Below are 26,869 nucleotides of genomic sequence, written 5' to 3'. Positions count from 1 at the left end.
ATATTTAGGACTCCATTTGGTTCGACATTTTGCAAAAAGTTGTCTCCGTAGATTATATGTCAATCCAATCAAACACCATAATGTTGAATTCAGATTCCATAAGAATAATCTTCCCATAAGCAATAACGCAGGGCCCAGTGTATTGTGGGGCACGGACAAACAACTCGAACTATCAATAGATAGCCTTCAGATGAGTGGAGGCAGATATATTCATCCATACTTCCTCTATTGTAACAATACTGTTCACTTCAACAATAAAAAGATTGTTACCACATAAGACTATCAGAAACTGGGGGGTTATATATATATATTTATATATCACTTTCACCCAATGGTGAAATGAAAAAAGGGTTCTTCAGAACTGGAACTGTGTATTATTTGCGAGTCCACAGACGGAGGGCAGTGACCTGTTCTGACCTGTTCAGTTTCATATGAGTGTTTGTTCGACCAAAAAAAAAAACAACTCCATAATGTAATAACAATACTTAAGAGAAAGTGAGGTGGGAAACAAAATGACATTCCAGCTACCGTCAGAGTGCTAAATAATCACTGCAGGCCGGGTTTCACTTAAAACTGAAATCTGTAACTAGTGTGCAGCTCAATTTCCACCCCAAGCATCAGAGGAAAAACTAGCTGTGGACCCAACTTCAATCCAGATAAATCTGAATTAAGATATTTCTATCTTACTATCGTTAGAGGATGTGATCCGAAAAAAACTAAAGCAGGAAGTGAAACCGCGGTGATTGTGAGAATATTGGAGTCATGACCAAATTACACCATTTCACTGACATGTTAACGTAATGGTGAACCCTTAGATATCGTTTTTTATATAGAGATTCGTATTTATACTGTACATTTCTGCATCTATCTAGCTAATTAAAACTAGATCTAATCATATTGAAGCTCAAGAGTAACAGGCCTTGATTAGCGCCCCCTATTTGCACCTTTCATTGGACAGCAGGCACAGGAGAAAACACAGAGCTTTGTTGGCCCTGCAACGGGCTAAATGGAAGAAATCTGGGTCGTACATATCACCTCGATAAAAGGAGAACGGGCCATCCAGCTGACATTCAGACTGCGCCTGAGGCCGTTTAAAGCTTTACTGTGAACTAATGCGGAAGAGTGGATTTTGAAGGGAGAACCCTGTTAAACTGAAAATGTTGGAATCAGCTCTCTAAACATTAATGCCTAACAAGGCCAAGCACGGTTTTGCCAATGCGTTCGAAATAAGTCTTTTGGACATAAACCTTGGTATGAACTGGAAACTGATAAAAAGATACGTATCACAAGCAGGCAGTATATCCGTTTACTGTTGATGAAAACTAGCAGACCGGTACAAAAGTGGAAAACTTGTTGGTGTTGCCTTGACCTGCTGGCCTGCGTAGACAGACAGCAGACTAACAATAATGAATTGGAGGAAACACCACTAATAAGATCAAACCGGACGGACCAAGCTTGTCAAAACAGAGGCGAGAGTTTAAATGAGGATCCATTGTGGAGGCGGTACTCACGGCTGGGAGTGCGCCGTCTCGTAGCGCTCGAAAGCGTGTCCAAGGTCGTGCTTGTTGTTCATGTAACACTGGGTGCACAGGTCATAGTCAAAGCACACCTTGCACTTCCATCGCATTCCCATGATGCCGTGCTTCTTGCAGCTGTCACAGATGATGTTGGAGTGACGCACACCTGGAAAGGGGAGGGAGAAATGGTGGAAGACAGGTGAGTGCGGTTATAGCTTCCACATGCTACAACGAACCCCCCCGCCATATGCAAGTCACCGAGTCACACGCCGTGTCCTTCCTTCCCACGTTACTTATCACTTGTATCATGTGATGTGGAAGAACTGAGGCACAAACATTAGGACAAAAATACCCCCCCTCCCCCCCATTAACTCATCATCTCTCCCCCTCCTCTTCTTCTTCTTCTTTCACTCCATTAAAGGGCAAGCTTCTGAGGCAGAAAATATTGCTTTAAATGGAGCAAAAAGCTAATGAGTGCTACATTATTGCATGTGTCATTCAAGTCTAGGATAGAGCCGGATGGCTGATAATGAGAGAATATGAGAGCCATTATTTTATGCTGAAACTGAACCCCTGAATTTAATCACAGGGCTGTGAAACACTACAGAGATGCAGGGTTGTCCATGTTGTCCAGCACGCAGGCATGTGTGTCCTCTGATACGGTCTTTGAACTTAACCGCTAATATCAGACGTTCTGAATTCCAAACTGCGCCACTTGTAATACAGCTTTAATGTGGCCACAATGTTTTGCCCCTTTTTATGCCTATTTGCAACTATTCATGTGGCAAAGTATAAACGAGCTTGTGGCCAATGCGTCGGTTGTGAGGGGTCAGAGTCAGCCTGAGGCGGGGTTCTTGTCAGAGCGTCACTTCCATCCAAACCGCCTGGAGGCGAAAGAGGGAAAAGGGAATAAGTGTATTCCCACGATTTGGAAAGGAATTATTTGTTTGATTTATAAACCTTTTCTTTTCTGTTCATTTTTCAGAAGTGAAGCATGTGGGAGCTTCACTACTTTAATTTCCATGACACTTTATCTCAAAATGAGTGACCACCAACTCTCCAAAGTCGCTAACCATTGCACTGTAACTGTGTGTGGCCATCAGTGCTAGTTGTTGTGAATTGGACAGCTTGATGTTCATTAGCATGGAAAGTTTAGCAGCAAGGGTCTGAATAGAATCTCATCTAAATATGTGCAAATAGGAGCGTTGAGATCCCATTTTCTTGGAAGGAAAACTAGGGGTGCCCTTCACAGTGTGAGGGCGCTTTGATATGGTATTCCTTTGTCTTATTTGTGCAGGTTTAGCAGCCGCACATTGACAAATAAACATTCGAAGATCTTTGGTTGGTGTACCCGCATGATTTTGGAATTCCAAGTACATTTCAAACTAGAATTGGCTGGTGTCAGTGCTTACCGATTTGGGCGTTATCATAAAGCAGCAGGTCAAAGGACCCCTGGTAGCCGGTGCGGTAGTTGGTCCGCGTCCCGCTGTCCCACTGCACCACCACCGTCTTGTCCGGCGTCGTGGTGCTGCCCTGCCGCCCGATCTCCACCACAGTGCCCCCGTGGCCCTCGCCGTCGTCCTGGTTGCCCCATTTCCAGTCCAGGCCGCGCACCACGCGCATTCCCACCTCCATGCCGCCTCTGCTGGGGCCCGGCCCCGGCCCGGGGAGGGAGCGCAGCGCCTGAGGCCTGGCGGCGCTCTCACTCCCGCTGCTGCTGCTGCTGCGCCTCCGGGGCTTCTGAAGGTGGAGGGCTCGTGCCGACGATATCGCGGGGAGGGACGGCACCAGCGGGTTTTCAGGTAACAGTTCGGGGGCGGCTGGAGGAGAGAGTGAGAGAGAGCGGATGAAGGCTCAGTGAAACCAAGGGAATACAGCTGGAAAGTCACCGTAGGAAACAGCGGGTAAGGAGGTAGATGACATGGTGTAATAAACAGTATAAATCACTAAATACTGGCTAAACACTAAACACTAAGTACTGTACATAACATTCAACATAAAAGCTGACCCTTGACCACAGGTCTAGAGTCCATTTTACGGCTTTACTCAGGACACAGAACCTTTGGGGTTTTGTCTCCGATGCTTTTAAAGGAGGAAATCGCACAACCTGTGCGTTCGACTACAAGTCAGTCAGTGGCAGCCGAGGGACTCCTGAAGCAACACACCATATGTCTCCTTCATTTTACAGCAGTTGTTTCTCTCCCTACTGCCGGATCAGTCACTGAAGGCCTCACTGTGAGTCATGGCACATTTCTGGAGAGAGCAGCTGGACACAACTGCTACGCCCTGCTGCGCTAATCAAGCACTGACCTGACCCTTTACATAAATACACACAAACACAAATAGCCCACTCAAAAACACACATATCCTGAGCAAAACAGTCTATTGGCTTCATTCATCGCAACGATAACACTCAGCGACTTAAAACCGATCATGGGGAGCAAAGAGAAGAGGGAGTATGCTTCATCCTGCAGCTAACAAAACAGACCTAATGTTGAAGTTGTGGACAAAAGGTTTGACCTATGCATTGAGAAGCAAATATCTAAAGCAATAGCCATTAACAAAAACATTTGTGTAATACATGTATTATGATCTGTATGAATTATTTTCTCTTTTCTGTTCATTTGTGTTGTTCATTTTCATCATCACGATGGGGACGATTTGCTAGTGTTTTTAATTAAAAGCCTGAATCTCTATAAAGTTGATATGGAATTCCAATCATCAAAGTATTTCTCAGATCATAGATCTGGAAATAGAAATTTGAAAAGAATAATAATTTATACAGCTGTATTTACAGGTTCTAGAATTCTTCCGGGAAGCGGCTGGAGTTTCACTTCCTCCGAACGACGAGAAGAACACCGAGCACACAAGCAAACAAACAAAAGACAAATACATAGAAATAAAAAGATAACAGAAACCCTTACAAAAGAAAACGTTTCAAAACTATTTGCAGAAGAACACGTTCACATGCGCAGCCCTGTTTGATGACTTCAGTGTTTCCATGACTGCCGCAGGGTGCTAGAAACAAGGAAGGAAGCAGCCTCCATGTGGCATCTTGAGTCAGCAATACGCAGAAGCAGCTTTTGCTAAGGAGCGTGACCATCAGCAGCATCCAACCCTGTTCACTGATCCCATATGGTTACAGATGCGCTTGTGTACGCTGGCGCAGTGTTCCATCCCCAACCCATAAGTACAACAAGACAAACATGAGGCATTCCTCCATGACACTGCAGATTTCTGTGTCAACGCGTAGGATAATAAATAAGGAAATCTGCAGGCTAATAAAACTGAAAGCGAGTGCTTAACATTTGTCCACATGCACTACCAACCACTATAGCTTTTACACCACAGCCTCCGTGAAGCACTTTGTGTTCATGCCTCTTTCCTTAAACACGTTTTGAAGAGAAGATCAAAAGTCTGTTGAGGAGATTTGACATGCGCACAGTTCCTCGAGGAAGAGAAGCACATTTCCTGTCATTGTTGTCACTTTTTGTTGGAAAGGCAGGCTCACATCTACGGCCCTGCTGACCATTAACACATTATTTTTAGTTTTATAGCAGTAAAAACAAAAAAATTTAAATAATTCAATAATAAGGCTGACAGATGTCTTAAATGGGGCTGAGATTACACTTGTCATTTTGGTATTAAAAGCATCTGCTTAAGCCCGAAAACATAGCAGGCCGCTTAGACTCCATTCTCTGTCCAAAAAATGGCAGCTTAGCCTCTTTTATGCAATGAAATAATAACCCAACCAATCGTCAAACATGTCAGCACAAAAACACAGGAGCTTTCACAGGCAGCTGCTTTTTTACCCCATTCTGGTGTGGATGAATGTCAAGAATTGCCAAGGGGATTGAAGCAGCGACTGAGAATGCAATGTAATTGGAGCTCTAACAGAGCTAAAAACACGCCCCACCTACACCAAGCACGAGAGTCTTTGTTTATTTCAACATTCACGCTTAAGCCAGTCCGCTATCTGCCATTGTGGATTGAAGATAGAAAACGTAACCTACCACCTACATTCCCAAACACCTCCCCACCGCCTCCGACGTCATGGACACTGCTGCCCCCACACTGTGTGTTCAGGCGGAACGCACCGATCTCTCATCTTTTTTCTTTCAGAACAGCACTGGGTGCGACAAGTAGATGGAGCCCGGGGGAATTTAAGGTGGATGACACTATGTGGGCAACAGGCTCCGATCCCACATCGCCACCGAGACCACGTCTTACTGTGTGAGCTTTATCTTCTGCCGCTCTCCGATGACACCGTTCAATAACGTGCACCCAGCAATAACATGGAATGCGCGCTCATTCTGCACCGTGCGGCAGATTTAGTCAAATCACCCTCATCTCCTTAAATGCCAGCGCATGTTATCGTTTGGTGTTGACAGATGGGCCCTGCTGGAAATATGCATCCTGGAGAGCAGTAAAGGAATACTACGTACCAAAGATATTACCTTGTTGAAATGAAGGAAGTGAAGCACCCTCAGCAGCTGTTTGCACAGACTCCAGCTGATCATATTTGTGCATTACTGTGTTTACTCGAGCATTTCTATACCTTGAGTGTCGTGCAATGTTAGCTGCAGCACCGGCGGGAGCAAAGTCTGGCAGCGTCATGAGATGATGATGCTGATAAAATCCAACGGTAGTTTGGCAAGAGATTTTGTGATTAATCAACTTTAAAAAAAAGTCAAAGTTTGCCCATGTTAAGGACAACACAAAGTCAGGAAAAAGATTAAGATGGTAACGATTGGACATATATCCTAATTTATAGACTGAGGGCCAAGACGGGCAGGATTACAGCTCTGTGCCTGCAACAAACAGATGGACCGGCTTCTGTCACGCACACTGCTGAGGGCCAATCGGAGAGTCAACCTCCGTCACACAAACAACCAGCCAGGCGTCGGGCCACAACACGAATCAACACGCGCCGTAAACAAATGCTTTTAGCTGGTTTCAAAAGGTAGGTGTTAATGCTAAAAAAGGGCTCCACCAAGTTTAGTTTCAACTGCTTTACATTAACAAAATTACTTTTTTTATATTATATGATATCAACACAGAAAACAAAAGAAATTTACTAAACAATTGTTTGGAATATTTTTTGGGCTTGTGATTGTAGTTTTGGGATATGAACAAGAATTAGGACTTTGAATGCTATAAATACCATCTGAAAATGGGCATGCGGTAACATGGTGGTTTCAATACGTAGACATATTCCATTGTGCAGGCAGACCGACTGATAAAAGCCAGCCAGCAAATTCTTACCGGTGGACCAGTTTGCCATCAGACACATGCTACAGTTTGCGTGTCCTCTTAGTCGGCCTGGTTTATCGGCTCACTCTGTCTAATAAGAAGAGGCCATGTGTTTGGGCTGTTTGTTTTTTTTACACTTTTTTTGAATCTCAGCCACTGGACCTCAACAAAGAGTAATCTACAAACAAGCTCTAGAGCTTTAACCTCATCAACCCGAACATCAGAAATGAGTGAAAGCCAGCTGGAACTGGTTTGTGTCAGAAACATCTGGTGGCCGAAGGGCTCTCGAGAAAATCAATAAGGGCTGTGAGTAAATAACACATTCACAAAGATTTCCTCCGAGTGCGCAAAAGGCCTAAAAATAGTCGCTCCATTTTCCTGATTCAGGCTTCTGCCCGGCCTACCGTCCTCTTCACTCAAACAGGCTTCGCTTGTTGTACAACTATTTAAACTAATCCAAAAACACACTTCATGGACGTCTCCACATCTTAAAAAGAAGAGAAAAGGCCCAATGGCTGCAACAATAGATACAAAAAAACTTGATACTGATAGACTTATTCCTACAAGCAAACGTCATCCCTGGAGCCTTTGACAAAAAGAACCCAGCAAAACCCAATAAATAAGAAGAACCTAATGTGCGTCCGATGACACGGTGCGGAGACTATCGCAGATCATCATACTCACGCCCCATGATCTTCAGCCCACTTTTGAACATGTCAGGAGCTGTGGGATTTCTGTAATACTATCCTGGTTCAACCAGCTGGACCCCCTGAAATGCAGAGCACTATGAAGCCGTCATCCTACTGAAGGGGGAGTGAACCTTTTCCAGTATTTGGTTGGCTGTGAACTTTGCCCTCTGTTTTTGGAACATGGAGTTCTGTTCTCCTGGGTTTTGGTTGATTTCTTGAAAGTTGCTCAAGAACTTGACAATCCTGATGACTTATCTGAAGAAAAACAATATACTGGCCGTATAAGGTAAAGAAGGAACTTCCAAAAAACGGGCTGTGTTTCTGGTAAATGCACCACTTAATGGGACGTTAATCACATAATCAGTTTGAGGAAGCTTTGATCCATTCCTTTTGTTATAAAAGGCACACCTCTAGTCTCAACACAGGCCCAAGTCACACATTGTAAATCCAAACTTCTGTTTTCTGACAGACCGAAAAGTAAAACATCATTTCAAAAGTCAATATTCAGTCACACGTTGCTGTATGTGCAACGCAAGCTCTCACCCCTAATTTGTATTCACCCAACCCGGAAGCAACATGGCTGACATTCAATGTTATCCAGCAATGTAATCATCCTGTAATGATCCAATCAGCCACTGTCTATGTGATATACTTAAGTAGCAAGTACCTAATGTGGTAATAGCTACTAACCATGCTGTGATTAGGCTGCCTGCAATCAATGATTTACAGGCTAAAAACCAAAAACTACATTGCCACGTTTACACGCTGTGCCTGTTGGATGTCGGACTGTCTGCTCCACAAGCAGTGATAGAATCTAGCCCCATGTCTGCCTGCCTATCACGTCGACGACCTGAACTACCGATTGCAGTGACGTGAGGCACAGTTGTAGTAGCCTTAGGCGCACAACTGGGCCCGTCTGTGTCACTGGGAAGCAGCCGTACAGCATCAGAGACAAATTAGACTGGCTTGTCTGATTTCCAGAATGCTCATTTTCAAAAAGGACAAGGACTTAAAAGAAGCATTGCCTGGTTGTCACGGCTCGCGTTAGTAGAACCCAAATAGTTAAGACGGAAATTTTTCAGTTTTGATGAGAGAGTATAAGATGAATAAAAGAGAGACAGACATAGATGGGGACAGAGAGGAATCAGATCCTACCTCCTGCCACATAAACGCATCAGATGAAAAGGGGGGTGGGCTACCGGTGGTCCTACCGGTTTCCAGAGAGATGATGAAAAAAGAAAAAAGAGCCCCTCCTTAGGGCTTGAAGTCCTGTTCGGATGCACTCCCTGAATGAGGAGGGAATAGAGTGGGTGGAGGACCAGGGCACCCAGGCCGGTGTGATGCGCGGTCTTACAGGTGTAATGCCCGGCTCCGAAGGATCACAGCTGGTGGAGGAGGAAGAGGAGGGAGCCCTGCTGCTGGAAGCATTTAGTCCTTTGTGCGTTGTGTCAGCAAGGATTACCACCGTGGAGGAGGAGGAGGAGGAGGAGGAGTGGGCAGAAGATAGCAAAGGACAGCGGCTGCCCGACGAGCCTTGCATTCAGGTCGACGTACCCTTGCTCTGGCATCGGCACAGGCCGGGGGAGGGGTGGAGGGTGCACTCCCCCTCAGAGTCCTCTGACGCCGCGCTCCGACACAAAGGACGCGAGGGACGCATGTGAAGCCGACACGCTGGGCTTGCTGATCGCTATGTACAAACACATAAGCGCCGAGCTCCACGTAAGGATGAGCAGCCCTCTGTTGCACCGCGGGGGGGGGGGGGCAGCATTTTTTTCGGCTGCCAATGAGCAGACAAGCGGAGGACAGACGGGAGGGGGGAGGGGCGGTGTTTCTGGGGGAGGGTCCTTGTGATGATATTTGTGTGTGTGCGTGTGCTCAGTGAAAACAAAAGGGGCGGGGCCGGAGGAGATTTTGATGAATGGGCACCTGCCATTATACTCATTTATGGTCGCAAACTGGCTGCTGGAAATACCAGCCCAGAGTCTCCTGCAAGCTCACACAGGAAAAAGTGTGTGCGTGTGTGTGAAGGTGGGTGTGTGTGTGTGTGTGTGTGTGACAGAGATTGCGCATGTCTCCCCCACACTCTCCTAGCCTTGAACGATACTCTTACTCAATACTCTAATGGCGCCAAGAACCAGCCAAAAACAGCATTCTGTTGATTCTGGCAGATACAAACAACACGCATACAAATGTACAGCGCCACGACAGGAACAGCCAATGAATGAGCAGGGGGGCTTCGGAAGCGGTCGAGACACGGGCTTGTAACGAAGTTTATTACACCGCTCTCCGGTCTTGTAAACAAAGCTGCTGCTGTCTGTGTAATGGGCCGACCACATCACACAAAAGGGGGCATTCATTGATTTATTCACATAGTTTCTTAAAATAGACGATGACACACACTTGATGGCCATCGGAACGCGGAACAGTGTTGAAATGCAGGTTGCTGGTGGCAACCTGGGAGAAACCCAAATGTTAGACGCCACACGCCAGATATGGCTGCGAGGTGCGTCCGATCAATCGGTCATTTATTGTTCAGAGCCACTGGTGAATCACCAGTGAGTCCAGGAGACAGGAAACACGTTTGTCAAATACTCCTGTTCCTGTCCTGTGCAGGACTGCTTGAGCAAACCTTTATTGTTGCTCACGGGACCAACTCGGCCTTGTGAATTCAGACCCAGCTCGGACCAAAAAGGTTTCTCCTCTACCCCAAAGTATAAGCAAGTTATGTGTTTGATGAGCCAGGGCACAGAACCAACAGAATCCTGTGAGCAGCTGCTAACAGCTGGCTGTGTGGTTGAGACACATCGACAGGCGACTGTGTGTTAAGAAACAACATAGGCTGCTCCTGAGGGGGGCCAGCTTAGCGCGTTGCTATAGAATCCGTTACATCATCAAAAATGGGAGGTTTCAATTCTCCTCCCAAATCGCTTTGGCGAGAGTTTAATAGACAGATTGTTCATCAAACCATGTTCCAAGTGTATTTGTTGGTGGCGCCTTCCCTTTTTCAAACTGTTTCCAGTGACGGCTTCCTCGGATGGTTCTGTGTAACAAACCGTCTGGCATGTCCGGATAGCACTTGACGGACGGACCTCAGCACAGCGTGCAGGACTCTATGTTAACATCACTGATGCTCCGTGCTGAAGCATGAAGCTGGTAGACCATGTTTCCCTGTGACATGCCAAGGCCAGGAATAGATTTGGTACTAACCCTTCAACCGGATACAAATCTAAATACACTCACTACTGGAATGGATTAGTGTTTTTGGTTTTGTGTAACATCAATACTGTACTGTTATTTGAGCAAATGCTCAGGGGCATCCAGCAAAGATAGAGTGAACATGAGGTGATGGCATTTACCGATTATTATTCTGAAATTGAATAAATATCCAGAGTAACATGTTTTTATGAAAGCACGCACGTTCATTTAAAAGACAATAAATACAGTGGGAAAGTGTATGCCCTCATACGTTTTATTTAATTAGCAAAGATATTTTAATGGATTATTATTGTTTGAATCGGCATTCACCCTAACACCCAACCCTTTTATCTCCAAATATTTCATACAAGGTCGTCATGACGACAGCTCTCCACCCAAAGAAGAATTTCAATCCACTGGAGAGCCGGCGACACAAGTGCACAAAACAATCCGGTGGCTAATTTCGTACAGTGGTTGCTGTGAAAACAATCTGTTGTGGTGACAACTACTAGGGCTGTGTTGAAATTCTGTGCCTTCATTCTCAAATATATTTGATTTAGCCTCAACACCAGTTATTGTTATCAACAAAAAGATCCATCAATGTCAAAGTTACGAGTCTCTTTTAGTCTAAAATTGCTAAATAACAGAGCAGAGATCAACTCGAACCAAAAATGTTTGGGAGAAGATCTTTTCAGAGACAAAATACCAAATAACATACAGACAGAAACAGGCACCACAAGAAAACAGGTGGGGCCCAAGTCATGCTAACCCGCATGTCACTGTGTCCTTGAGCGAGACCCAACCTAGGCCAAAAATTCATATCACGGTATTTAGAAAGATTCTGACAGTATCGTTTTTTTTCAAGTAAACACATTAATGGTTTATGTGTCACAAGCTGTTGTGTCGTGGTGTTGTACCCTGATAAAAAGTGTTGGTTGTGGATTATTCACTGTTGTTATAAAGTTATTACCACGACTCAATGTCAACACACGTAAGACAAGTAGCTCCGAACCGCCGAAGAGCAACGTCACTTGTTACGGTGTAACACCGGTATGAATGGTATGTGATTAACTCATAACGTAAGGAGATCTTATACCGCACGGCCCTAACTTAACCCCAACATTGCTCCTTTAGACAGTGACTACAGTGTGAATGCTAGTCACTGATGGGCAGGTGGCGCTGTGTATGGTAGCTCCCGTCATTAATGTGTGCATAGGTAAACAATGCACTTTGAGTGGTCGGAAGACTAGAAAAGCACTGTACAAGTACAGACCATCCACCATAGCGATGAATGCTTGTCTTTAAAAAAAAACACAAACAGTGCAAAGAGCACAGCGTTTATAACCATTACTCCCACACAATATTTTCCCCATTTCTTCCCAATCAACTGATCACCACTTGTGCCCTTTATTATTGGGACTTAGTTTAGTTTGTCCAAGCAAGGACAACCAGACAGGGAAGCCAGCAGAGGACTGTGCCTCCAGGTGGGTGTGGCTGACAGAGATCCTGACATGCTCCAGTGTGGCAGCTGAAGCTCCGCTTCATCTCTACCGACACGACCGGAAAGATGAGTTATAAAGGCTTAGGGCTTGTGCAACAGGTAACTATGTTAACACAACGTCACCGGTCTACCTCATCGGAGCAGAGGGTTGTCAATGCGCCCAGAAAACAATTTAGTGCTCACATTTATTTATTTAGAAAGTGTGCTCGTTTGTTGTTTGCCTAAATCAGAAAACGGTTCCTTGGATGCGGACACAAAATAAAGTAGATGGCAGGTACAGAAAACGTACCATGACACCCCACTAGTCAGCAAGCAGAGATTAGCTTACGCGCTAGCCACATCAGCCCAGACACGTTCTCTAATGAGGACACACAACGTGCCATTTATATTACTCCGGTTCCTTTGAGGGGCTCTTCGAAAGAAAGCATTGTTGAGCGAACCGGTTTAATGGGCAAGCATAGGTAGACATGTTGAAAACCCATGTGCACGGCTCAGGTGTCAGTTTGGAAAATGAACAGCCAGCGTTGAGACAGAGCAAGAAGCTTCCTCTCCCCCTTTATACTGTAACGCTATTTGGATTGAACGGTGGATGGATGTTTGACAGGCAAATTATCTGGATACGTTGCATACGTTTTAAAGAGGTGAAGCCCTGCTGAGAGTATCACATGCAACTGTTGGATTGTATAGCAGTTTGTTGTCACATAACGTGTCCGGGGAAACGTAAGGTGAATTCTGCTAGAGAGCCCGGTGGCATTATGCGGACTGACGTTACTAACGTTAGCTAGCTATGGTTAACTCATGTCTGGCCATCATTTATTGGTATAAAAACAACTTATTTCGTGGTGTAGCTACTTACCGCCCCTTTGTCAACAATGTTTACTCGGAGGTCAATAATAATTCCATGTCGCTGTCCTCCGCCAACGCTGAGAAGGCTGGTTTTAGGACAAATGAGTATTAAATTTGAAGGTTTTTCGGCACACAGCCATGACAACACGCCCATGCATTACGTCACTGCTTGAAGGCAAGTGTTGCCTTCACGTGCTGCTCGTAATAAACAAAACAACTCCTCAATTCAAGGTCTGCTTTGTTTTCAAGTAAGCAGCTCAGAAATAAACAACCCAGGTGAATGTGTTTAACAGTCGAGTTCATTTATTCACGTTGGTTGAATGAACGTACTTGTGGCGTCAGTTTGTCGTGTCCGCCTCGCCTCGCCATTGCATTACAAACCCGAAATGGGAGCATTTCCTTCCGGAAAATGAGATGACTTTATTAGCTTATTAGCTTCCTCCCACTCCTCCCTGCTGATGACAGTTCCCCCCTCAGTCTGCAGCGCGCTCAGACACAGGGTGCAACGAGCAATTGCTACAGCACAAAAAAAACAGATTTTTCAACAGTGGCTTAACACACTGGACCCTGTAAGAAAGGGATGCAATTTTTTTAGAATTCTTTCGGAATATATTAGGGCAGGCATTTTAATGTGCAAATGTGCAAATGGCCGAGACAATAATCTACACAGATCATTTTACATGAAGGGAAATCGACCAAGGAGCACAAACACATGTCCCACAATTGCCAAGTAGTCACTTATAATTCAATCTTTGTCGACCCGGTGACAGTCAGACATATTAAAGACTGACGCCTCAGGGCTGATATAACTCATCGCTCAATCTCTCGTTTGTCATCTTGTCGAAAGAAGTCCAAGTTATCTATCCTCTGACAAACAGACAGGTTGGGACTTGAATTTTGAAACTTTTTACTCATTTTATTTAATATTAGCGACGTGGGAGTGGCCATTCTTAATTTTCAGTTGATAATGAAAGGGCTGCTGAGCTTTCTGCTCTTCTGTTTCAAAATAACTTAATTCGGAAGGTGTTTGATTTTTAAGGGAGATTCCAAGATAAGTCATAAATGATAATGACATATTGCTATTTGATACTAAATAATTATATTAATAATCTGCCGTGTATTACTAGGGAGGGGAAATGGTGGAAAGTTGTGCTGCAGTACAGTACAATTAATATCATTCTATAAAGTAGATTGCATTGATTTATTAATAATACAAGCTTAGACACAGAATGTACAAACAATTAGATCCACCAGTAGAACACATATTTCTGACCCAGAGCCATTTAACAGAATGAACACATGGTGTTTGGTTGTCCAGCACCGCCCCCTGCTGACAAACACACAGCTTTATGGATGCAGATTGTGACTTTATTTAGTAATATCCTCCTCGTGTTATGGGTTACTTCATCTGTGCTCTATGTAGTCAAATATAACTGGTATACATCATACATACAGTGCCTCTTGATCGAAGAGAGAAGACAAGGATTTTGTCAAATAAATCAAATCATATTGTGTTTAATTTGTGTCTCTTTATAGATTAAATAGTGTGTCAGCTACTAGGAAGTGTAAGTTGTTGTTTCAGGAAAGGAAATTATGCATTTCTTTTCATGTAGACATCCAGCCATTAATGGAAAATGGTAGAATTCCGCAATACTAAAAGGTGTGGGTCCCTTGGTGTGGTTGTTTGACATTTTGTTTCAACAATAGCAATTATTTCATAATCCATCTAATAGCAATATACTGTAATTCCCACATTCTGAACTCAGAGGAACTGCTTTACCCCCAACAATGTACATTGTTGCATCACATATGAAATATAGCCAATGATTGGATATTTGATGGTGAAATCCTTTGACTTTTTTGTCTTATTACCATGTCAAAATTAGGGCCGGGACTCGATTAGAAATATTAATCTAATTAATTAGAGGCTTTGTAATTAATTAATCGAAATTAATCGTATTTGAATTGCATAAATATTTGACCTGAGAACAGTGAGAAGTATTTTTTTTCACATGGATTTTTATGGATTTTGATTTTTGTTCAACCAATTCCAGCAGACAAGTGTAGCAATAGCATATTTAGAAATATAGTACTTTCAGAAATTCAGGTAGCCTACAGGTAAGTAGACCTTCTGTAAACTTTGTTTTTTTAAGTAGACCAATACTTTCAAGTACATTGGTTATTTTGTCCGACGTGGACTTAGTTACCCTGGTCCTTAAACCAGTCATCTGGTGCAGTGTGGGTTGGGTGTGGGTCCTTGTACTCGTAGTCGGGCTAACGTCCACGCTAGCTGCTAATTGTTTTGCGTTGAGGTGATACTTGAGGCTCGATGTGAATTCCTTGTTGCACACAACCATGCTCTTATCGACGCTTCCATCCGTGTGTTTATTATAAGATTTCCCATTCACGGGGCCACCCGACACGGTCTCGTCAGCTTCTTTGTTCATGTTCACTGTGGTTTGTTGTTGTATAAAGTCATGGACGCTAGTTGGTGCTCCAGTATAATCGGTCCTCCGAAACTCATCCAGTGAGAAACGTTCCGCGGTGCAAAAAATAAGTGTAAAAATGCGTAAAAAATGTTTAATGTGTTATGTTTTGTGTAATTAATTAATCTTAATTCACATTGTAATTAATATTAATTGACGCGCTAAAGTCCCGGGCCTAGTTAAAATATATTTCAGCAATGTCATTAACACAATCATCAAAATACACTCAATACAGAATTCTGATCCAAAATAAACATGGGACATCAGTGAGTTTTATTATAATCAAATTAAATACTATTTGGCTCTTCAAAGGAAACAAAACAATAAGCAATTCATCAGCATTTACCATTCAATTACAATGTGGAGAACATCAGTTTATTCATTTATCAATGTTGTGTCTTGAACAACAAATATAGCAACTGTTGGTTTATTATCCGTCCTCAAGATTACAAAAATATTGCCTACCTCTACAAAATGTCGCCCACAAATAATAATACTGAAAAGATACAACGGATTCCTTCAGTGTCAGAGGGGAACAAACTACGTCTGTAAAACATAAATATGACAATAATTTAAAGCCAGTCAGAGCCCTCAAAGAGCTTTTCACGAAAACAAAGAGGTACACAAACTAGTCTGCATTAAAACAATAAAACTGTTGAATGATCAAATCTCATGAAATCACAGTGACGGCAAGCTCCCGGGGGGGGCCAGAATGATCCCGAACACGTAGAAAAGTCCCATGAGGAGATTGAGCTTGGCCGTCTTCTGGGGGATCTTGGCGTAGCACCGGCTGCGGAACAGCTTCTCCAAAGGGAAGGCCATGGGCAGCGTGAGCAGAGGCAGCGCCATGCTGATGGTGTACCGGGTGGCGAGGATGCAAAACAGCACGTAGGGCACAAAGAGCAGGACGTTGTAGAGGACGTAGGACAGCGTGGGGCCTATCAGGATGGCCAGGGTGACGATGCCCGCCTGCTTGTCAGAGTCCATGTCCCTGGTGTTGTTGCTGTGGAGGATGGCTTCTGTGTTGAGGGCCAGCGGCACGGCGTACACCAGCGGCAACACCGACAGGTAGCCCACCTGCACCGCGTGGGAAAACATGACCGCCAGCGGGCCGAAGGTGATGAGGATCACCACGTCTCCCAGGGCCACGTATTTGAGGCCGATGCCTGTGGGTTGTGAACAGAGGCCACATTTAACGTTTCGATTAGTGCCATTACATTCTCAGAGTAAGGAGCTTTAGCATCTGTTTGCACCATTTCATTCATAGTCTCTAGTTCCTTATATCAATGGCATTACTTGATATGGACAAAAGCTGTTGAGTTATCTTGACTTCTAATAATATAGTCTTTAAGTTGCTGAGTGTGTGAACAGTTAATATATTAAAAGTAGCATTCAAGTTATTTAGTCTATTCTCAAAAAAACGATACAGATTCCAAAAGAGTGAGATCAAAATGTTACCTCCACGTTCCATAATGCATCAAATATCAGTGTTTGCTACATTTGCAGTTTCAAAGCTAGATGTGTGTCGGCTACAGTGGAGTACTGTAATATCTGTAGCTAAATCACACCAAAATGGCCAAACTGAGGTTGCAACAAAAAAACAAAATGTGAGACACTTTGCCAAATAACAATATTCTAGTGTGACTGTTGTAGAGCATTAGAGAAAGCAACATTCATAGTGATGCGCTCCACTTCATGAAGAAATGTAACACATTGGTGTCATGTTAAAAACATACACCAAATGCCTTAAAGGGCAAGTTCTCCCAAAGTACTGTGGCTTTGTCTACTGAGATATTTTCATGAATATTTATGTTTTTTAAATGAAACTCGAACCTTTTTTAGAAAAGTGGAATTCCAATTATTTTACAGAAAAACTCCCACTGTAGCTAAATTAATTTATTGTTAGTGTAGAACTGGAAATACTGATGTTTACTTGAAACGGTTATGATCCGGTTTTATTCATAGAAAATGCTGAGTACTTTTCCTTTTAATTGTTTAATTCACTGTAAAATAACAAAAGGGTTTTCCATGTCGTCAACTATTCATATATTGCATAACTGCAGTGAGTTGATGCTTCACCTTAGCAATGGTTATTTTTCTGAGACCACTTCCCTGAAATCGTACGCAAGTTCCTATTTTACAAAACACATCTATTTCTGGAAACGGAAGTCACTTACGTGCAATGTGTGTGTAAGATTCTAGTTAATAATTGACTCACCTCCGGTATATAAAAAAGAGCTGGACAGTCCCCCGAAGTAAATGAGGGCTAGGTGCTCCAGTCGAAGCGTAGACAGGAAAAAGAGCAGAGTGGCACACAAGCACCCCAAAGAATACAACAAGGCTCCGAACATGACCACATCCTGCGGCGCCAAGATTTCATCCACCAGAGTCCTGTCGTCACTCTTCTTGTGGTCAATCCCTTTGGAGAAGTCATAGTAGGTGTTCACGAGGTTTCCCGCCCCGTGGACCACGAGGACGGTCACCGCGCACACCATTAGGATGACCAAGTCCACCGAGCCCCCCAATTTGTACGCCAAGGCGCTGCCGAGGGCCACCGGCGTGAGCGAGGCACTAAAGCTCCACGGCCTCAGCGCGAGCACGTAGGCCGCACACTTGTGCCTCACGTCCGAAGCCACGCGGGCCATCCTCGACGTGGGGTTGGCGCCCGGGGGATGGTGGGCCGAGCTACTCAGACCAGTCTGCCACTCTCGGCCATTGTGACCGTTTGATCCAGCCAGTACAAACGTTTCCACGCGGCCTTGTTTCGGCTCTTTGGCCATTCTCCTGCGAGGAGTCTGCTGTGCCGCAGATGCTTCCGAATGTCAAGGGTTCCTGTAGTAAGGAAAACAGAGAAAAAGTTACATGTATGGACTGCTATTGTACCAGTTTTAAAAAAAAAGAATTGGGTTCAGTAACCCATTTCACAACTTTGAGGTCTAAAGAAATGTGTTGTAGATTTGTACGATCAATTGAATGAATGAAGAGACATTTCCTGACAATATAATTTTTTATATTGTCACTCAAGAGCATCTATCAAATGCCTTGAGTTTGCGAAGTGAAAATTATAGGGATCTTGTAATCTATATAGATTAGATTACAAGATCAATATTAAGACATTCCTTACCTAATCTGTTTTACAGATCACAGCAGAATTTATATTTTCATTAAGTAACAGGTTTATTCAAGTATTAAAGTATTAATAAAAACATTTTTTTTCCAGGACTTGCGGACACCCGCATATGTTTAAGCATGCGCATTAATTACATGACAACTGTAACTATGTACTATTGCAGCGGAGATTGATTGATGAGTAAATCTGTAAGAAGTCAAAGGGGCGGGGCTTATATTAGCTAACGCTAGTAATAGTGAGTTGCGTTACAGTGACGTTCACTTCAAAGTAAAGTGTGTCTTTTGGAAGCAGGACAAACAGTTGGTAACGTTAATCATCCGTCTTGACGGCCCACGTGTCCCTCGGTTTGATACCAGCCACTGTGCCGCTGGACGCGCTTCCTTCCTCGATAGGAGCGCCGGGCCCGGGAGGGGTCGACAGCCTCCGGTTAACTACTGGGATTATCAGATTAAAGCTAACCGGCTAGCCACCGAGCTAATGTCTCTACTCAGGGGACAGAGAGGAGGAAATGTCTGACAGCGGCTCTCACCTGTTATGTCTTCAACATCCGAGACAAACTGCCTTTACCTCCGCTTACAAACATATTCTCGTGTCCACTGAGCCTGACAAGGGGAGAGACAGTTACATATTTGACGCGTCAATCTCGAGCGTTCTTGACTGGTTGGCAACAGCAAACCGTTCTACACTTGATGGCCGCCATTTCCTCCGCAACGAGTGCAACTTCGAACGGGGGTCGAATAAACGCAGTCTCGTTCAATGGTTCCGACTAGAATTTTATTCCCATAAACATTTTGGTACAAGACAAATGAAAGAAATCGTCTCAATACTTGCTGTAATATGTACAGAGTCAGTTAAAATAAGTTTCGTAGCCTACGTTGTAGGGGCAGCTGCACGTGCTCTAGAGTCTAGCGATGAAAATTCCACACTTTTACTTTATTCAGTTAAAGCAATTTAACTAATAAGCACGTGGGACTGTAATGGAACATACAATTTTTGATAGGAAATGTGCATTCTTACTTAACGGTGAGTTCAAATGTTTAAACAAATGTAGGTCGTCATTTGAAGTGCTGGACTTTTAGATGACATGATGCAACCACGCGTATTAGCTTTGATTTTCCATTATATTCGCTGAGGTTGATGGTCCCGACAATTTTAACTTGTCGAGGGAAGGAAAAGCACTTGTGGAACTAATGTCCAAGTCTCATCCATCCCGCCTACCATGTCCCATAAACCCAGCCAGGAGTCCACATGCAAAAAAACAATTACCACTATAAACATCAGTACCGGTTGTGTTGGACCCCAGAATCCCGATTAGATATTATACGTGTTTCTACTCTGAATGTGTCCGTGTGTGAAACTGGGATGAACCTCTCTTTTGTTTCCCCCCACCAAGAAGCAGCCTTACATAGATCTCAAAAACTCTTAAGTAAACCCATGTGATCCAGCTTCACACCGCACCAGTGGTTGCAACGAGCGGCTCGATGGGAAGAGCGCGTTTGGTTTTCATTAGATCGTCTCGACACTGACCCGATGCCCCATCCGCGGTAATATGAAACCAGAGCTCCTGGCAGGCGCACTGTGCGGAAGAGAGAGCCGAGCAGATGCAGTCTGCGCCGCTTCCCCCCTCCAGCCGCTCGTGCGCTGCCGCACACAGCACCAGAAGCTGCCCGCCGTATAAGTGACACACCGCCGGAACGGCGCAATGGCCGAGGAGTGATACCCAGGGGGGGGGGGGCATAGATGATCAACCCGCGCAGTCGTCTCTGAGGGATCACTTGTTCGTTTGTGTGACTTTTGCAGCCATGGCGTGCTGTCAGACTCCCCGCAGTCTACGAAGAGCGGATCGGGGCTTCGCTCCTCTGTCGGCTGCAGCGCTCCTCGGTTTTCTGGTGGCAGGGATGCATCAAACCACAGCGTTTCCCTCCTGGAGGTTAGAGGTATGCTGTGACCACTTCGTGATGTGTGCAACGGGGGAGTCTGATGTGTTGGTTAGTTTGTCTTTTTAAGTAAGTCGTGCACTTAATCATAAAAAAAACTGTATTATAAGTTTATGTGGTCAATGGCGGGGGCTTGACCTCATCTTGCATTTCAAATTCGGCATTGAATAGATTTGTTATACACGAGGCACAAACATTTTTTTTCTAAGTAGACTGAACGATTCCACATAATTCACTGCACCAGCTCCCTGGTTGTGAACCAATTACACTGAAACAAAGTGAAACTCGATGCATGACCTGAATTCTCCAAAAGTACATAAAGCTTGCGTAACGTATAATACAATTCGAATATTTAGGCATTCAGCGTTATTTTTTAAAGTAGCCACATCATCTGCCCTTGTTAATATGCAGCCATTCTGTTGTTCTGTTGTCCATGTAATTCCAATCATTTCTTATATAGTATTTTAAAACATATAATTAGTTGGACATCATCACTCAGCCACAGCCCATGGCAATGCATTACTCACATAATGCTGGGTTAAAACGGCGCAGACGTTGGATGAAAAGCATAATTAGATTAGGCAATGGAACGGATCCCTGTACAGTAAATTCTTCAGTCAGTTGGATAAGTGTGCTCCTCCAGATACCAGCTACTGTGAGCCTGAGGGATCACTTTATGTCATTTCCTTTGCCACACACTCTCCTTTTGTGTCAATCAACAAGACTGCTGCTGGGGATTATACAACTGCCTGGCTTCTACCAGAATGAATTACAGATTAAGTTAAACATGTATTAGAGTCTACATTGATTTCTTCCTCAATAAAGTTAGGTAAAAATGCAATCAGAGTATTTAAATGTGTTTTATTTTGTGCACACTTAAATACAATACACTATTTATTTCATGAGAAAATTATGACAAAGAATACATCTAACATCAGAGCAGGAGAGGCCCGCAAGTCCAACAGCAGTGTGGGACAGTGTGCCAGACTGCATGCCCCCGTTTTTACTATTTTGGTAAGGAAATGAAGGAAGTACGGCTTCCATTTGCCTTGACTGGGTGAATCAGGAACAGGAACCAGAGTTCAGGGAGTAGAATACAAAGTGAGTGTCTTTTGCTCTCCGACTGCAGCGCTTTTACCAAGTAAGTCAACATGCACCGCCGCATTTATTGCATTTGTCTACCTGTTGTTACCTGTTCAACCAAAGATTTGCCTTGCTACTCGCATAATTTAATTATGACGGGGGTCTTAAGAAGTACAACAGTAAAAGGTCGATGAAAAGTCACCAAAAGTTGTACAATTATTCATAGCAGAATTTGGATTTTCTTGCTTATGCATTGCCACTGCAATGATGTAATACTCCTGATGTATTAATCAGACATTAAGACACTCCACAGAGGCCTTGGTATGTTTTAAAAAAAGCAGAACTTATTGGGTGTCACGTTAAAAAATAACAGCTGTCATGGAGATGAGTGAAACACTTTTTTTGCAAATGGCAAAGACAGACTGCAACAACAAAAAGAAGAAACAAAACAGAAAAGGTCTCGTCTAATTCTTTGTAAATAAGACAAACTGGGACGAGTGCTGAATCTCACCTATGGCTCGTCTGGCTTTGGTTCGGTGCCGTGGTGACGTACTAATGCAAACTGACAACAAAGACAACTCAAGTCTCTTGAAAGCTCTTCAGCATCATCATCCTAATACCTCAAAATGTATCAAAATGACAAATGCCAAAAAGTGTTTGGCTCTGACCAAAGGTCCATGCAGGGGGTGTTGCTCCTCTCAGGCACCGAAATAAGTAACCGAGCACAGGATTGCAAATGAGGTTCACGTCAGTGCGAGGTGATTAATGAATGGTTTTTCTTTGTCCAAGGAAGAAGCTTACACCACTGTGTTGATCATCGGGATCCGCAAAGAGGCCCAGTCACAAGTGCTCCACCTCTCCAGGAACAAGCGCTACACCTTGACCCCGGAGCAGCTGAAATGGGACAAGTTCAAGCTGACATACAAGTATTCCTTTGCAAATCTCCCTCTAGTTAACAGCAAAGTGCCGTCGTGGGAAAATGGGGAACAAATGGACACAAATTAGTTAAAAAACACCAGAGAGATTTGGTCTTGGTTTTGTCAGGAAAACACAAGGCCAGATGTTTTTTCATATATAGTATATATATGTATATATTGTATAGGCATTAGCAAAAGAACACGGTCAGCAGCCCTTTAATTAAATTGTTTCAACGTCTATTAAAGGCAGCAGGACACCCCAAAAAAGTGTAATAATGAACTTTCGGCATGCATTTTTTCAGAAGGGAAAAGTAAGGACACTTGGACCTCCATTGCAAATGCTTGTTTACATTCATTAAAACTTTTTCCATTCCGGACCAAAACCTGTACCTGCAAGGAGTAAAATAATAACTTCATCTATTTCATGTTGACAACTGATCCCTGATGTGATTTTAATCAAAAGTATCCATATCAGTCCAACCCCGGGGCCGAGGTATGAGAGAATTCCAAGTAATGGAGCTGTACTCGCGGTGCTTGTGGGAATTGTGTCTGAACAGTAGCCACCGAGCTTTGGCAGATCCCCCGGGTTGCTGCAGAGGAATGTGTGTAGAGACCAGTAATAACGACGCGATGCTGTCGTTTCTGAGCAGGTTGCTCTCCTTCCCGACCAACTTGATAAACGCCAGCGACACGCGGCGAGGCATCGCCAAGGCCTTTGGCATGTGGAGTGACGTCTCGCCGTTCAGCTTCAGGGAGGTGCCAGCTGACCAAGAAGCAGACATGAAGATCGGTGGGTACTCGGCGCGTGGCTGCGTCCGTCGCCCGAGCCCCGACAGATGTTAACTCGGCTCCCGGCTGCAGGCCGCCGCTCCGTCGTTACTGTTTTTCTCTCTGTCAGCGCGGAGACGACTTGGCCTCCAAAGCCATTAAATCGAAAACCGCAGCGACTGTATTGCCGGGCTTATTCTCGACATGATTCATAAGAGAAGGAAGGCCTCGACAGCTTTCACACATGTCAGCCCCCGCGGCGCTTGGTCTTCGGGTGCAAACTCAAGGTGTCCTGCATAAATTGTCGGGGGCAGTGAGAGGAATGCTCGTCATCCCACCGAGGTGGAGGCTGACGTTTCTTTGTAATCCATCATTCCCCCCGCTGTTGTCTACACACGGAGCAGGAGTAATGGAGTGAGGGTTTCCCTCCTCGGCTCTGAGGTATGTCTCTCTCTCTCTCTCTCTGTGTCCGGGCAGGCTTCTACCCCATCAACCACACCGACTGCCTGCAGTCCTACTTGCACCATTGTTTCGACGGCATCACGGGGGAGCTGGCTCACGCGTTCTTCCCGCCAACCGGCGAGATCCACTTCGACGACCATGAATACTGGATTCTGGGAAACATGCGCTTCAGCTGGAAGAAAGGCATGCGTCCCAAGCGTGCTTGTTGAAAAATGCTTAGATGCCAACCCGTGCTCAGTGCTCAGTGCAATAATCATATGGTATCTATGTTGCAGGGGTTTGGTTAACGGATCTCGTACATGTGGCAACTCATGAAATTGGCCATGTCCTCGGACTCATGCATTCCTTGAACCCAAAAGCTATAATGCACCTGAATGCAACCCTGACAGGGCGCAAGCAGATCACACAGGACGAAGTGTGGGGCTTGCACCGCCTCTACGGTACGTTGACGATCCTTCTTCCTTACCGTCTAACATCGGACGACTTTCTCAGTCATCCCGGACACAGGGTGTCTGGAAGTAGTTCCTCCAAAAAACGTAAACCACTGTTAAATGAATGGAAAAATGTTCTCATGCTGTGATCAGACTGCATAGTGGGCCCGATGGTCCGACGAAAAGGGGGCTGTGTGTCGTGAGGGAAGACAACTGGTGCACGCCATGAAAAGTCACAAAAGACGGCGAGCCATGATCGGCTCTCTGGCGAATTGAGGGCAGGAATTGAAGCATTGGCTTCATCTGATAGATAAAAATACCAGTCTGATCCCAGTAGAATAATTACGTCTTGCGAAGAACCAGCTGTGCAAAAACCTCTGAAAGTCCAAACCAAATGTTTGACCCCGGAGGCTAGAATGTGACCGCAGTTTGTCTTTGACAGCTGACTAATGAATGTTGTATAAACTCTATTAAGATGAGTCATTCCCCTTGGAACCAAAAGAAGATCTGAGAGTCCAATATTGGTCTGACTCGCTCCCTCTGCCCCTCTCCTCCAGGATGTTTGGACCGGTTATTTATCTGCCCGGCCTGGGCTCGGAAAGGCTACTGCAGCAGCATGCGTAAGCTGATGCAGAAGTACTGCCCCTCCAGCTGTGATTTCTGTTACGGTAAGATACAGTGGGAGTGTGTGAGCAACGGGAGCCAACAGGCCCCACCCGTGCACAGCGAATGTGGCATTTAAAGGGGGGGGGGGGGATTACACTTGCCACTGGAGGATTTGGGGATTTTGTCTTTCGCTGCTCAGGACTCCTGTGTCACAAGAGGAAATGGCTCCACTTCCCCATCGCTGCCCCGTACATATAAATATATATATATTATTGTGTCTTTTGAGAGTCTAGTGAGCAGCCGAAGAGGACGCGATTCCTGGCTGGCTGTAATCTGCTCCTCGTTGTCGATTGGGAGACGTTGCACGGCTGTGGAAAATTCCTGAGCGACTCCGAAACCGCTGGAATTTCAGAGTGTGGCTTCAGGTTTAGAGACACACAAGGTCAATTCGGAGTTCTGCGGCATTTGCGAGAGCAAAATCAGGCAGGCAGACTGCGGGTTGATCACAAGGCGGCCTGTTGTAATTTCGTGTGTGTGTGTGTGTGTGTGTGTGTGTGTGTCAGAAACCAGATGGGAGGGATTACATTACACAGAGAAGACGATGAGACTCTGGGTTTTCGAATAAAGCACATTGAATGACGGGGAAGTCTGTGTCAAATATGTTCACAATAATCCGAGTTCTGTCGAGGGGAAAGTAGGAACATCCCAGCGCTATTAAAGACACAAAATACACAGGCCTGGGATCCTCTTATTTAGTCTTTATTAGGGCCAGACAATGGTCGTCTCATGCCGAGTGTTTTCCCTTCCGATTCCTCTTCAGATTTCCCTTTCCCCACTGCGGCTCCCACGCAGACCCCCCCGAGGACCAAACACAAGCTCGTGGTCGAGGGCAAGAAGCTCACTTTCCGCTGTGGGAAGAAAATTGCATCAAAGAGAGGCAAAGTGTAGTGAGTATCTGTGTAACGTGTTGCCCCGTCCCGCTGAGCGCCTGTGGGGGTGGGGGGGGGGGGGCATCTATCTAACGTGTGACTCCCGTTGCAGCTGGTACAAGGACGGCGAGCTGCTGGAGTTCTCTCACCCCAACTACATCTCCCTGAAAGACGACCACATCACCATAGTGGCCAACGCCATCAACGAGGGCACATACACCTGCGTTGTGAAGAAAAAAGAGAAAGTCCTCACAAACTACTCGTGGAGAGTGCGCGTACGCTTCTGAGGGCCTCGGGCTCACGTTGGTTTGAATAAAAGAAATACAAACTCTTTTCGTTACCTGTGTCTTCCACGTCTAAAGGCGGTTGTCATTGTGTAAATGCGCGCGGATGTGGGCGCGTAATGAACGGTCCGGGGCGAGTAGAAGCAGCTCTCTGGGAACAGAGCTCCATGACAGACGTGCCGCGTGTTTATTTTATTTGCTGATGAAAGATCCGTCTACTCCCGGGTTCACAAGGCCTGGATGTCTTCTAAGCTCTCGCTGCCGAGGCATCCCAGGGGTTACTGAGGTGCCCTCAGCAAATGATGAACTAATTATAGATCGCTTTTCATATGCAGTGAACACATGTGACACCGAAAGGCCTCCAGGTCTCTAATGTACGCGTGTTTAGGGGTTCGAAGCCATTGCTTTGCACACTGACCACGTTAAACGGCTTCAGCCAGAGGAAACAATGTCGTCTGCATCCTTTGGACCGTCGGCCACATACGAACACCTCAGACGTCTAGCAGACTTCACGAGCCTCACACAGGAGCAGCCCTCTGCCACGTGTATCCAACACATCAGGCGCAATCACCGGAGGGGAAAAACTGATAAATGAACACTTCCATTTAGTTTAAGACATGCCCAAGACATGTTGGGTTGTTTTTTTCTTTGAGCGCCTGCGAAAGAGGCATGCGGCCGCCATGGGAATAAAAGTGTAACATGCGGTTTGTTTGTCTTCTGCTCAGAATCAGAGAAGTTGGTTTAATTCTAATGTTGCAGAGCCATATCAAAACAACAGCAGAGCAAAGTCTGGGCCTCTTTCCCCCTGAAAGAACAAAGTACTGAGACAGAGTGT

At 44.9% G+C, this 26,869-nt stretch overlaps 3 protein-coding genes across 8 annotated transcripts in view; 1 reads left to right on the top strand and 2 right to left on the bottom strand.

Annotated features, from left to right (window-relative positions):
• mib2 (MIB E3 ubiquitin protein ligase 2) overlaps window positions 1-13,176 on the bottom strand; it is a 34,554-nt gene extending 21,378 nt beyond the window's left edge. For 3 of the 5 annotated variants that reach the window (XM_037477819.2, XM_037477820.2, XM_037477822.2), the window contains exons 1-3: window positions 7,455-7,585; window positions 2,930-3,337; window positions 1,512-1,683 (exon numbers count right to left, since the gene is read on the bottom strand). In XM_037477819.2, coding sequence (XP_037333716.2) covers window positions 1,512-1,683; window positions 2,930-3,337; window positions 7,455-7,485 — 611 coding nt within the window. In that variant the 5' untranslated portion in view covers window positions 7,486-7,585. Of the gene's footprint in view, window positions 1-1,511; window positions 1,684-2,929; window positions 3,338-7,454; window positions 7,586-8,614; window positions 8,888-13,011 lie in introns of those variants that run through there. The other 2 variants (XM_062563443.1, XM_037477823.2) reach the window with 2 other exon arrangements.
• A 2,561-nt stretch (window positions 13,177-15,737) lies between these two features.
• ubiad1 (UbiA prenyltransferase domain containing 1) lies at window positions 15,738-19,366 on the bottom strand. Its single transcript, XM_037480888.2, has 3 exons — window positions 19,147-19,366; window positions 17,706-18,319; window positions 15,738-16,653 (listed from the first exon to the last, which is right to left on the bottom strand). The coding sequence occupies exons 2-3, from the start codon at window positions 18,265-18,267 to the stop codon at window positions 16,166-16,168; spliced, it is 1,050 nt and encodes a 349-aa protein (XP_037336785.1). The 5' UTR covers window positions 18,268-18,319; window positions 19,147-19,366; the 3' UTR covers window positions 15,738-16,165.
• Window positions 19,367-20,085: 719 nt separating this feature from the next.
• mmp23ba (matrix metallopeptidase 23ba) lies at window positions 20,086-26,075 on the top strand. 2 transcript variants are annotated; one of them, XM_037481166.2, is made up of 8 exons: window positions 20,086-20,554; window positions 22,427-22,563; window positions 23,205-23,344; window positions 23,800-23,967; window positions 24,060-24,224; window positions 24,773-24,883; window positions 25,642-25,768; window positions 25,863-26,075. In XM_037481166.2, the coding sequence occupies exons 1-8, from the start codon at window positions 20,420-20,422 to the stop codon at window positions 26,035-26,037; spliced, it is 1,158 nt and encodes a 385-aa protein (XP_037337063.2). In that variant the 5' UTR covers window positions 20,086-20,419; the 3' UTR covers window positions 26,038-26,075. The 2 variants fall into 2 exon arrangements, with proteins under 2 accessions (XP_037337063.2, XP_062419416.1); XM_062563432.1 differs by lacking the exon at window positions 20,086-20,554 and adding an exon at window positions 20,578-21,695 and having other exon boundaries at window positions 22,427-23,344.
• Window positions 26,076-26,869: the final 794 nt, after the last annotated feature.

The sequence above is a fragment of the Pungitius pungitius genome, chromosome 1 (genome assembly GCF_949316345.1).
Source record: "Pungitius pungitius chromosome 1, fPunPun2.1, whole genome shotgun sequence".
Taxonomy (NCBI): Eukaryota; Metazoa; Chordata; class Actinopteri; order Perciformes; family Gasterosteidae; genus Pungitius; species Pungitius pungitius.
This window is presented reverse-complemented; position numbering and strand designations above follow the sequence as displayed.

What these genes read in the sequence shown, in the direction of transcription:
- ubiad1 (XM_037480888.2), bottom strand. Translation starts at nt 18,267, where the DNA reads ATGGCCAAAGAGCCGAAACAAGGCCGCGTGGAAACGTTTGTACTGGCT. An exon ending in CTCTTTTTTATATACCGGAG is followed by an intron (nt 16,654 to 17,705) that starts GTGAGTCAATTA and finishes CACAACCCACAG; the next exon opens with GCATCGGCCTCAAATACGTG.
- mmp23ba (XM_037481166.2), top strand. Translation starts at nt 20,420, where the DNA reads ATGGCGTGCTGTCAGACTCCCCGCAGTCTACGAAGAGCGGATCGGGGC. An exon ending in TTCCCTCCTGGAGGTTAGAG is followed by an intron (nt 20,555 to 22,426) that starts GTATGCTGTGAC and finishes TCTTTGTCCAAG; the next exon opens with GAAGAAGCTTACACCACTGT. An exon ending in AAGTTCAAGCTGACATACAA is followed by an intron (nt 22,564 to 23,204) that starts GTATTCCTTTGC and finishes GTTTCTGAGCAG; the next exon opens with GTTGCTCTCCTTCCCGACCA.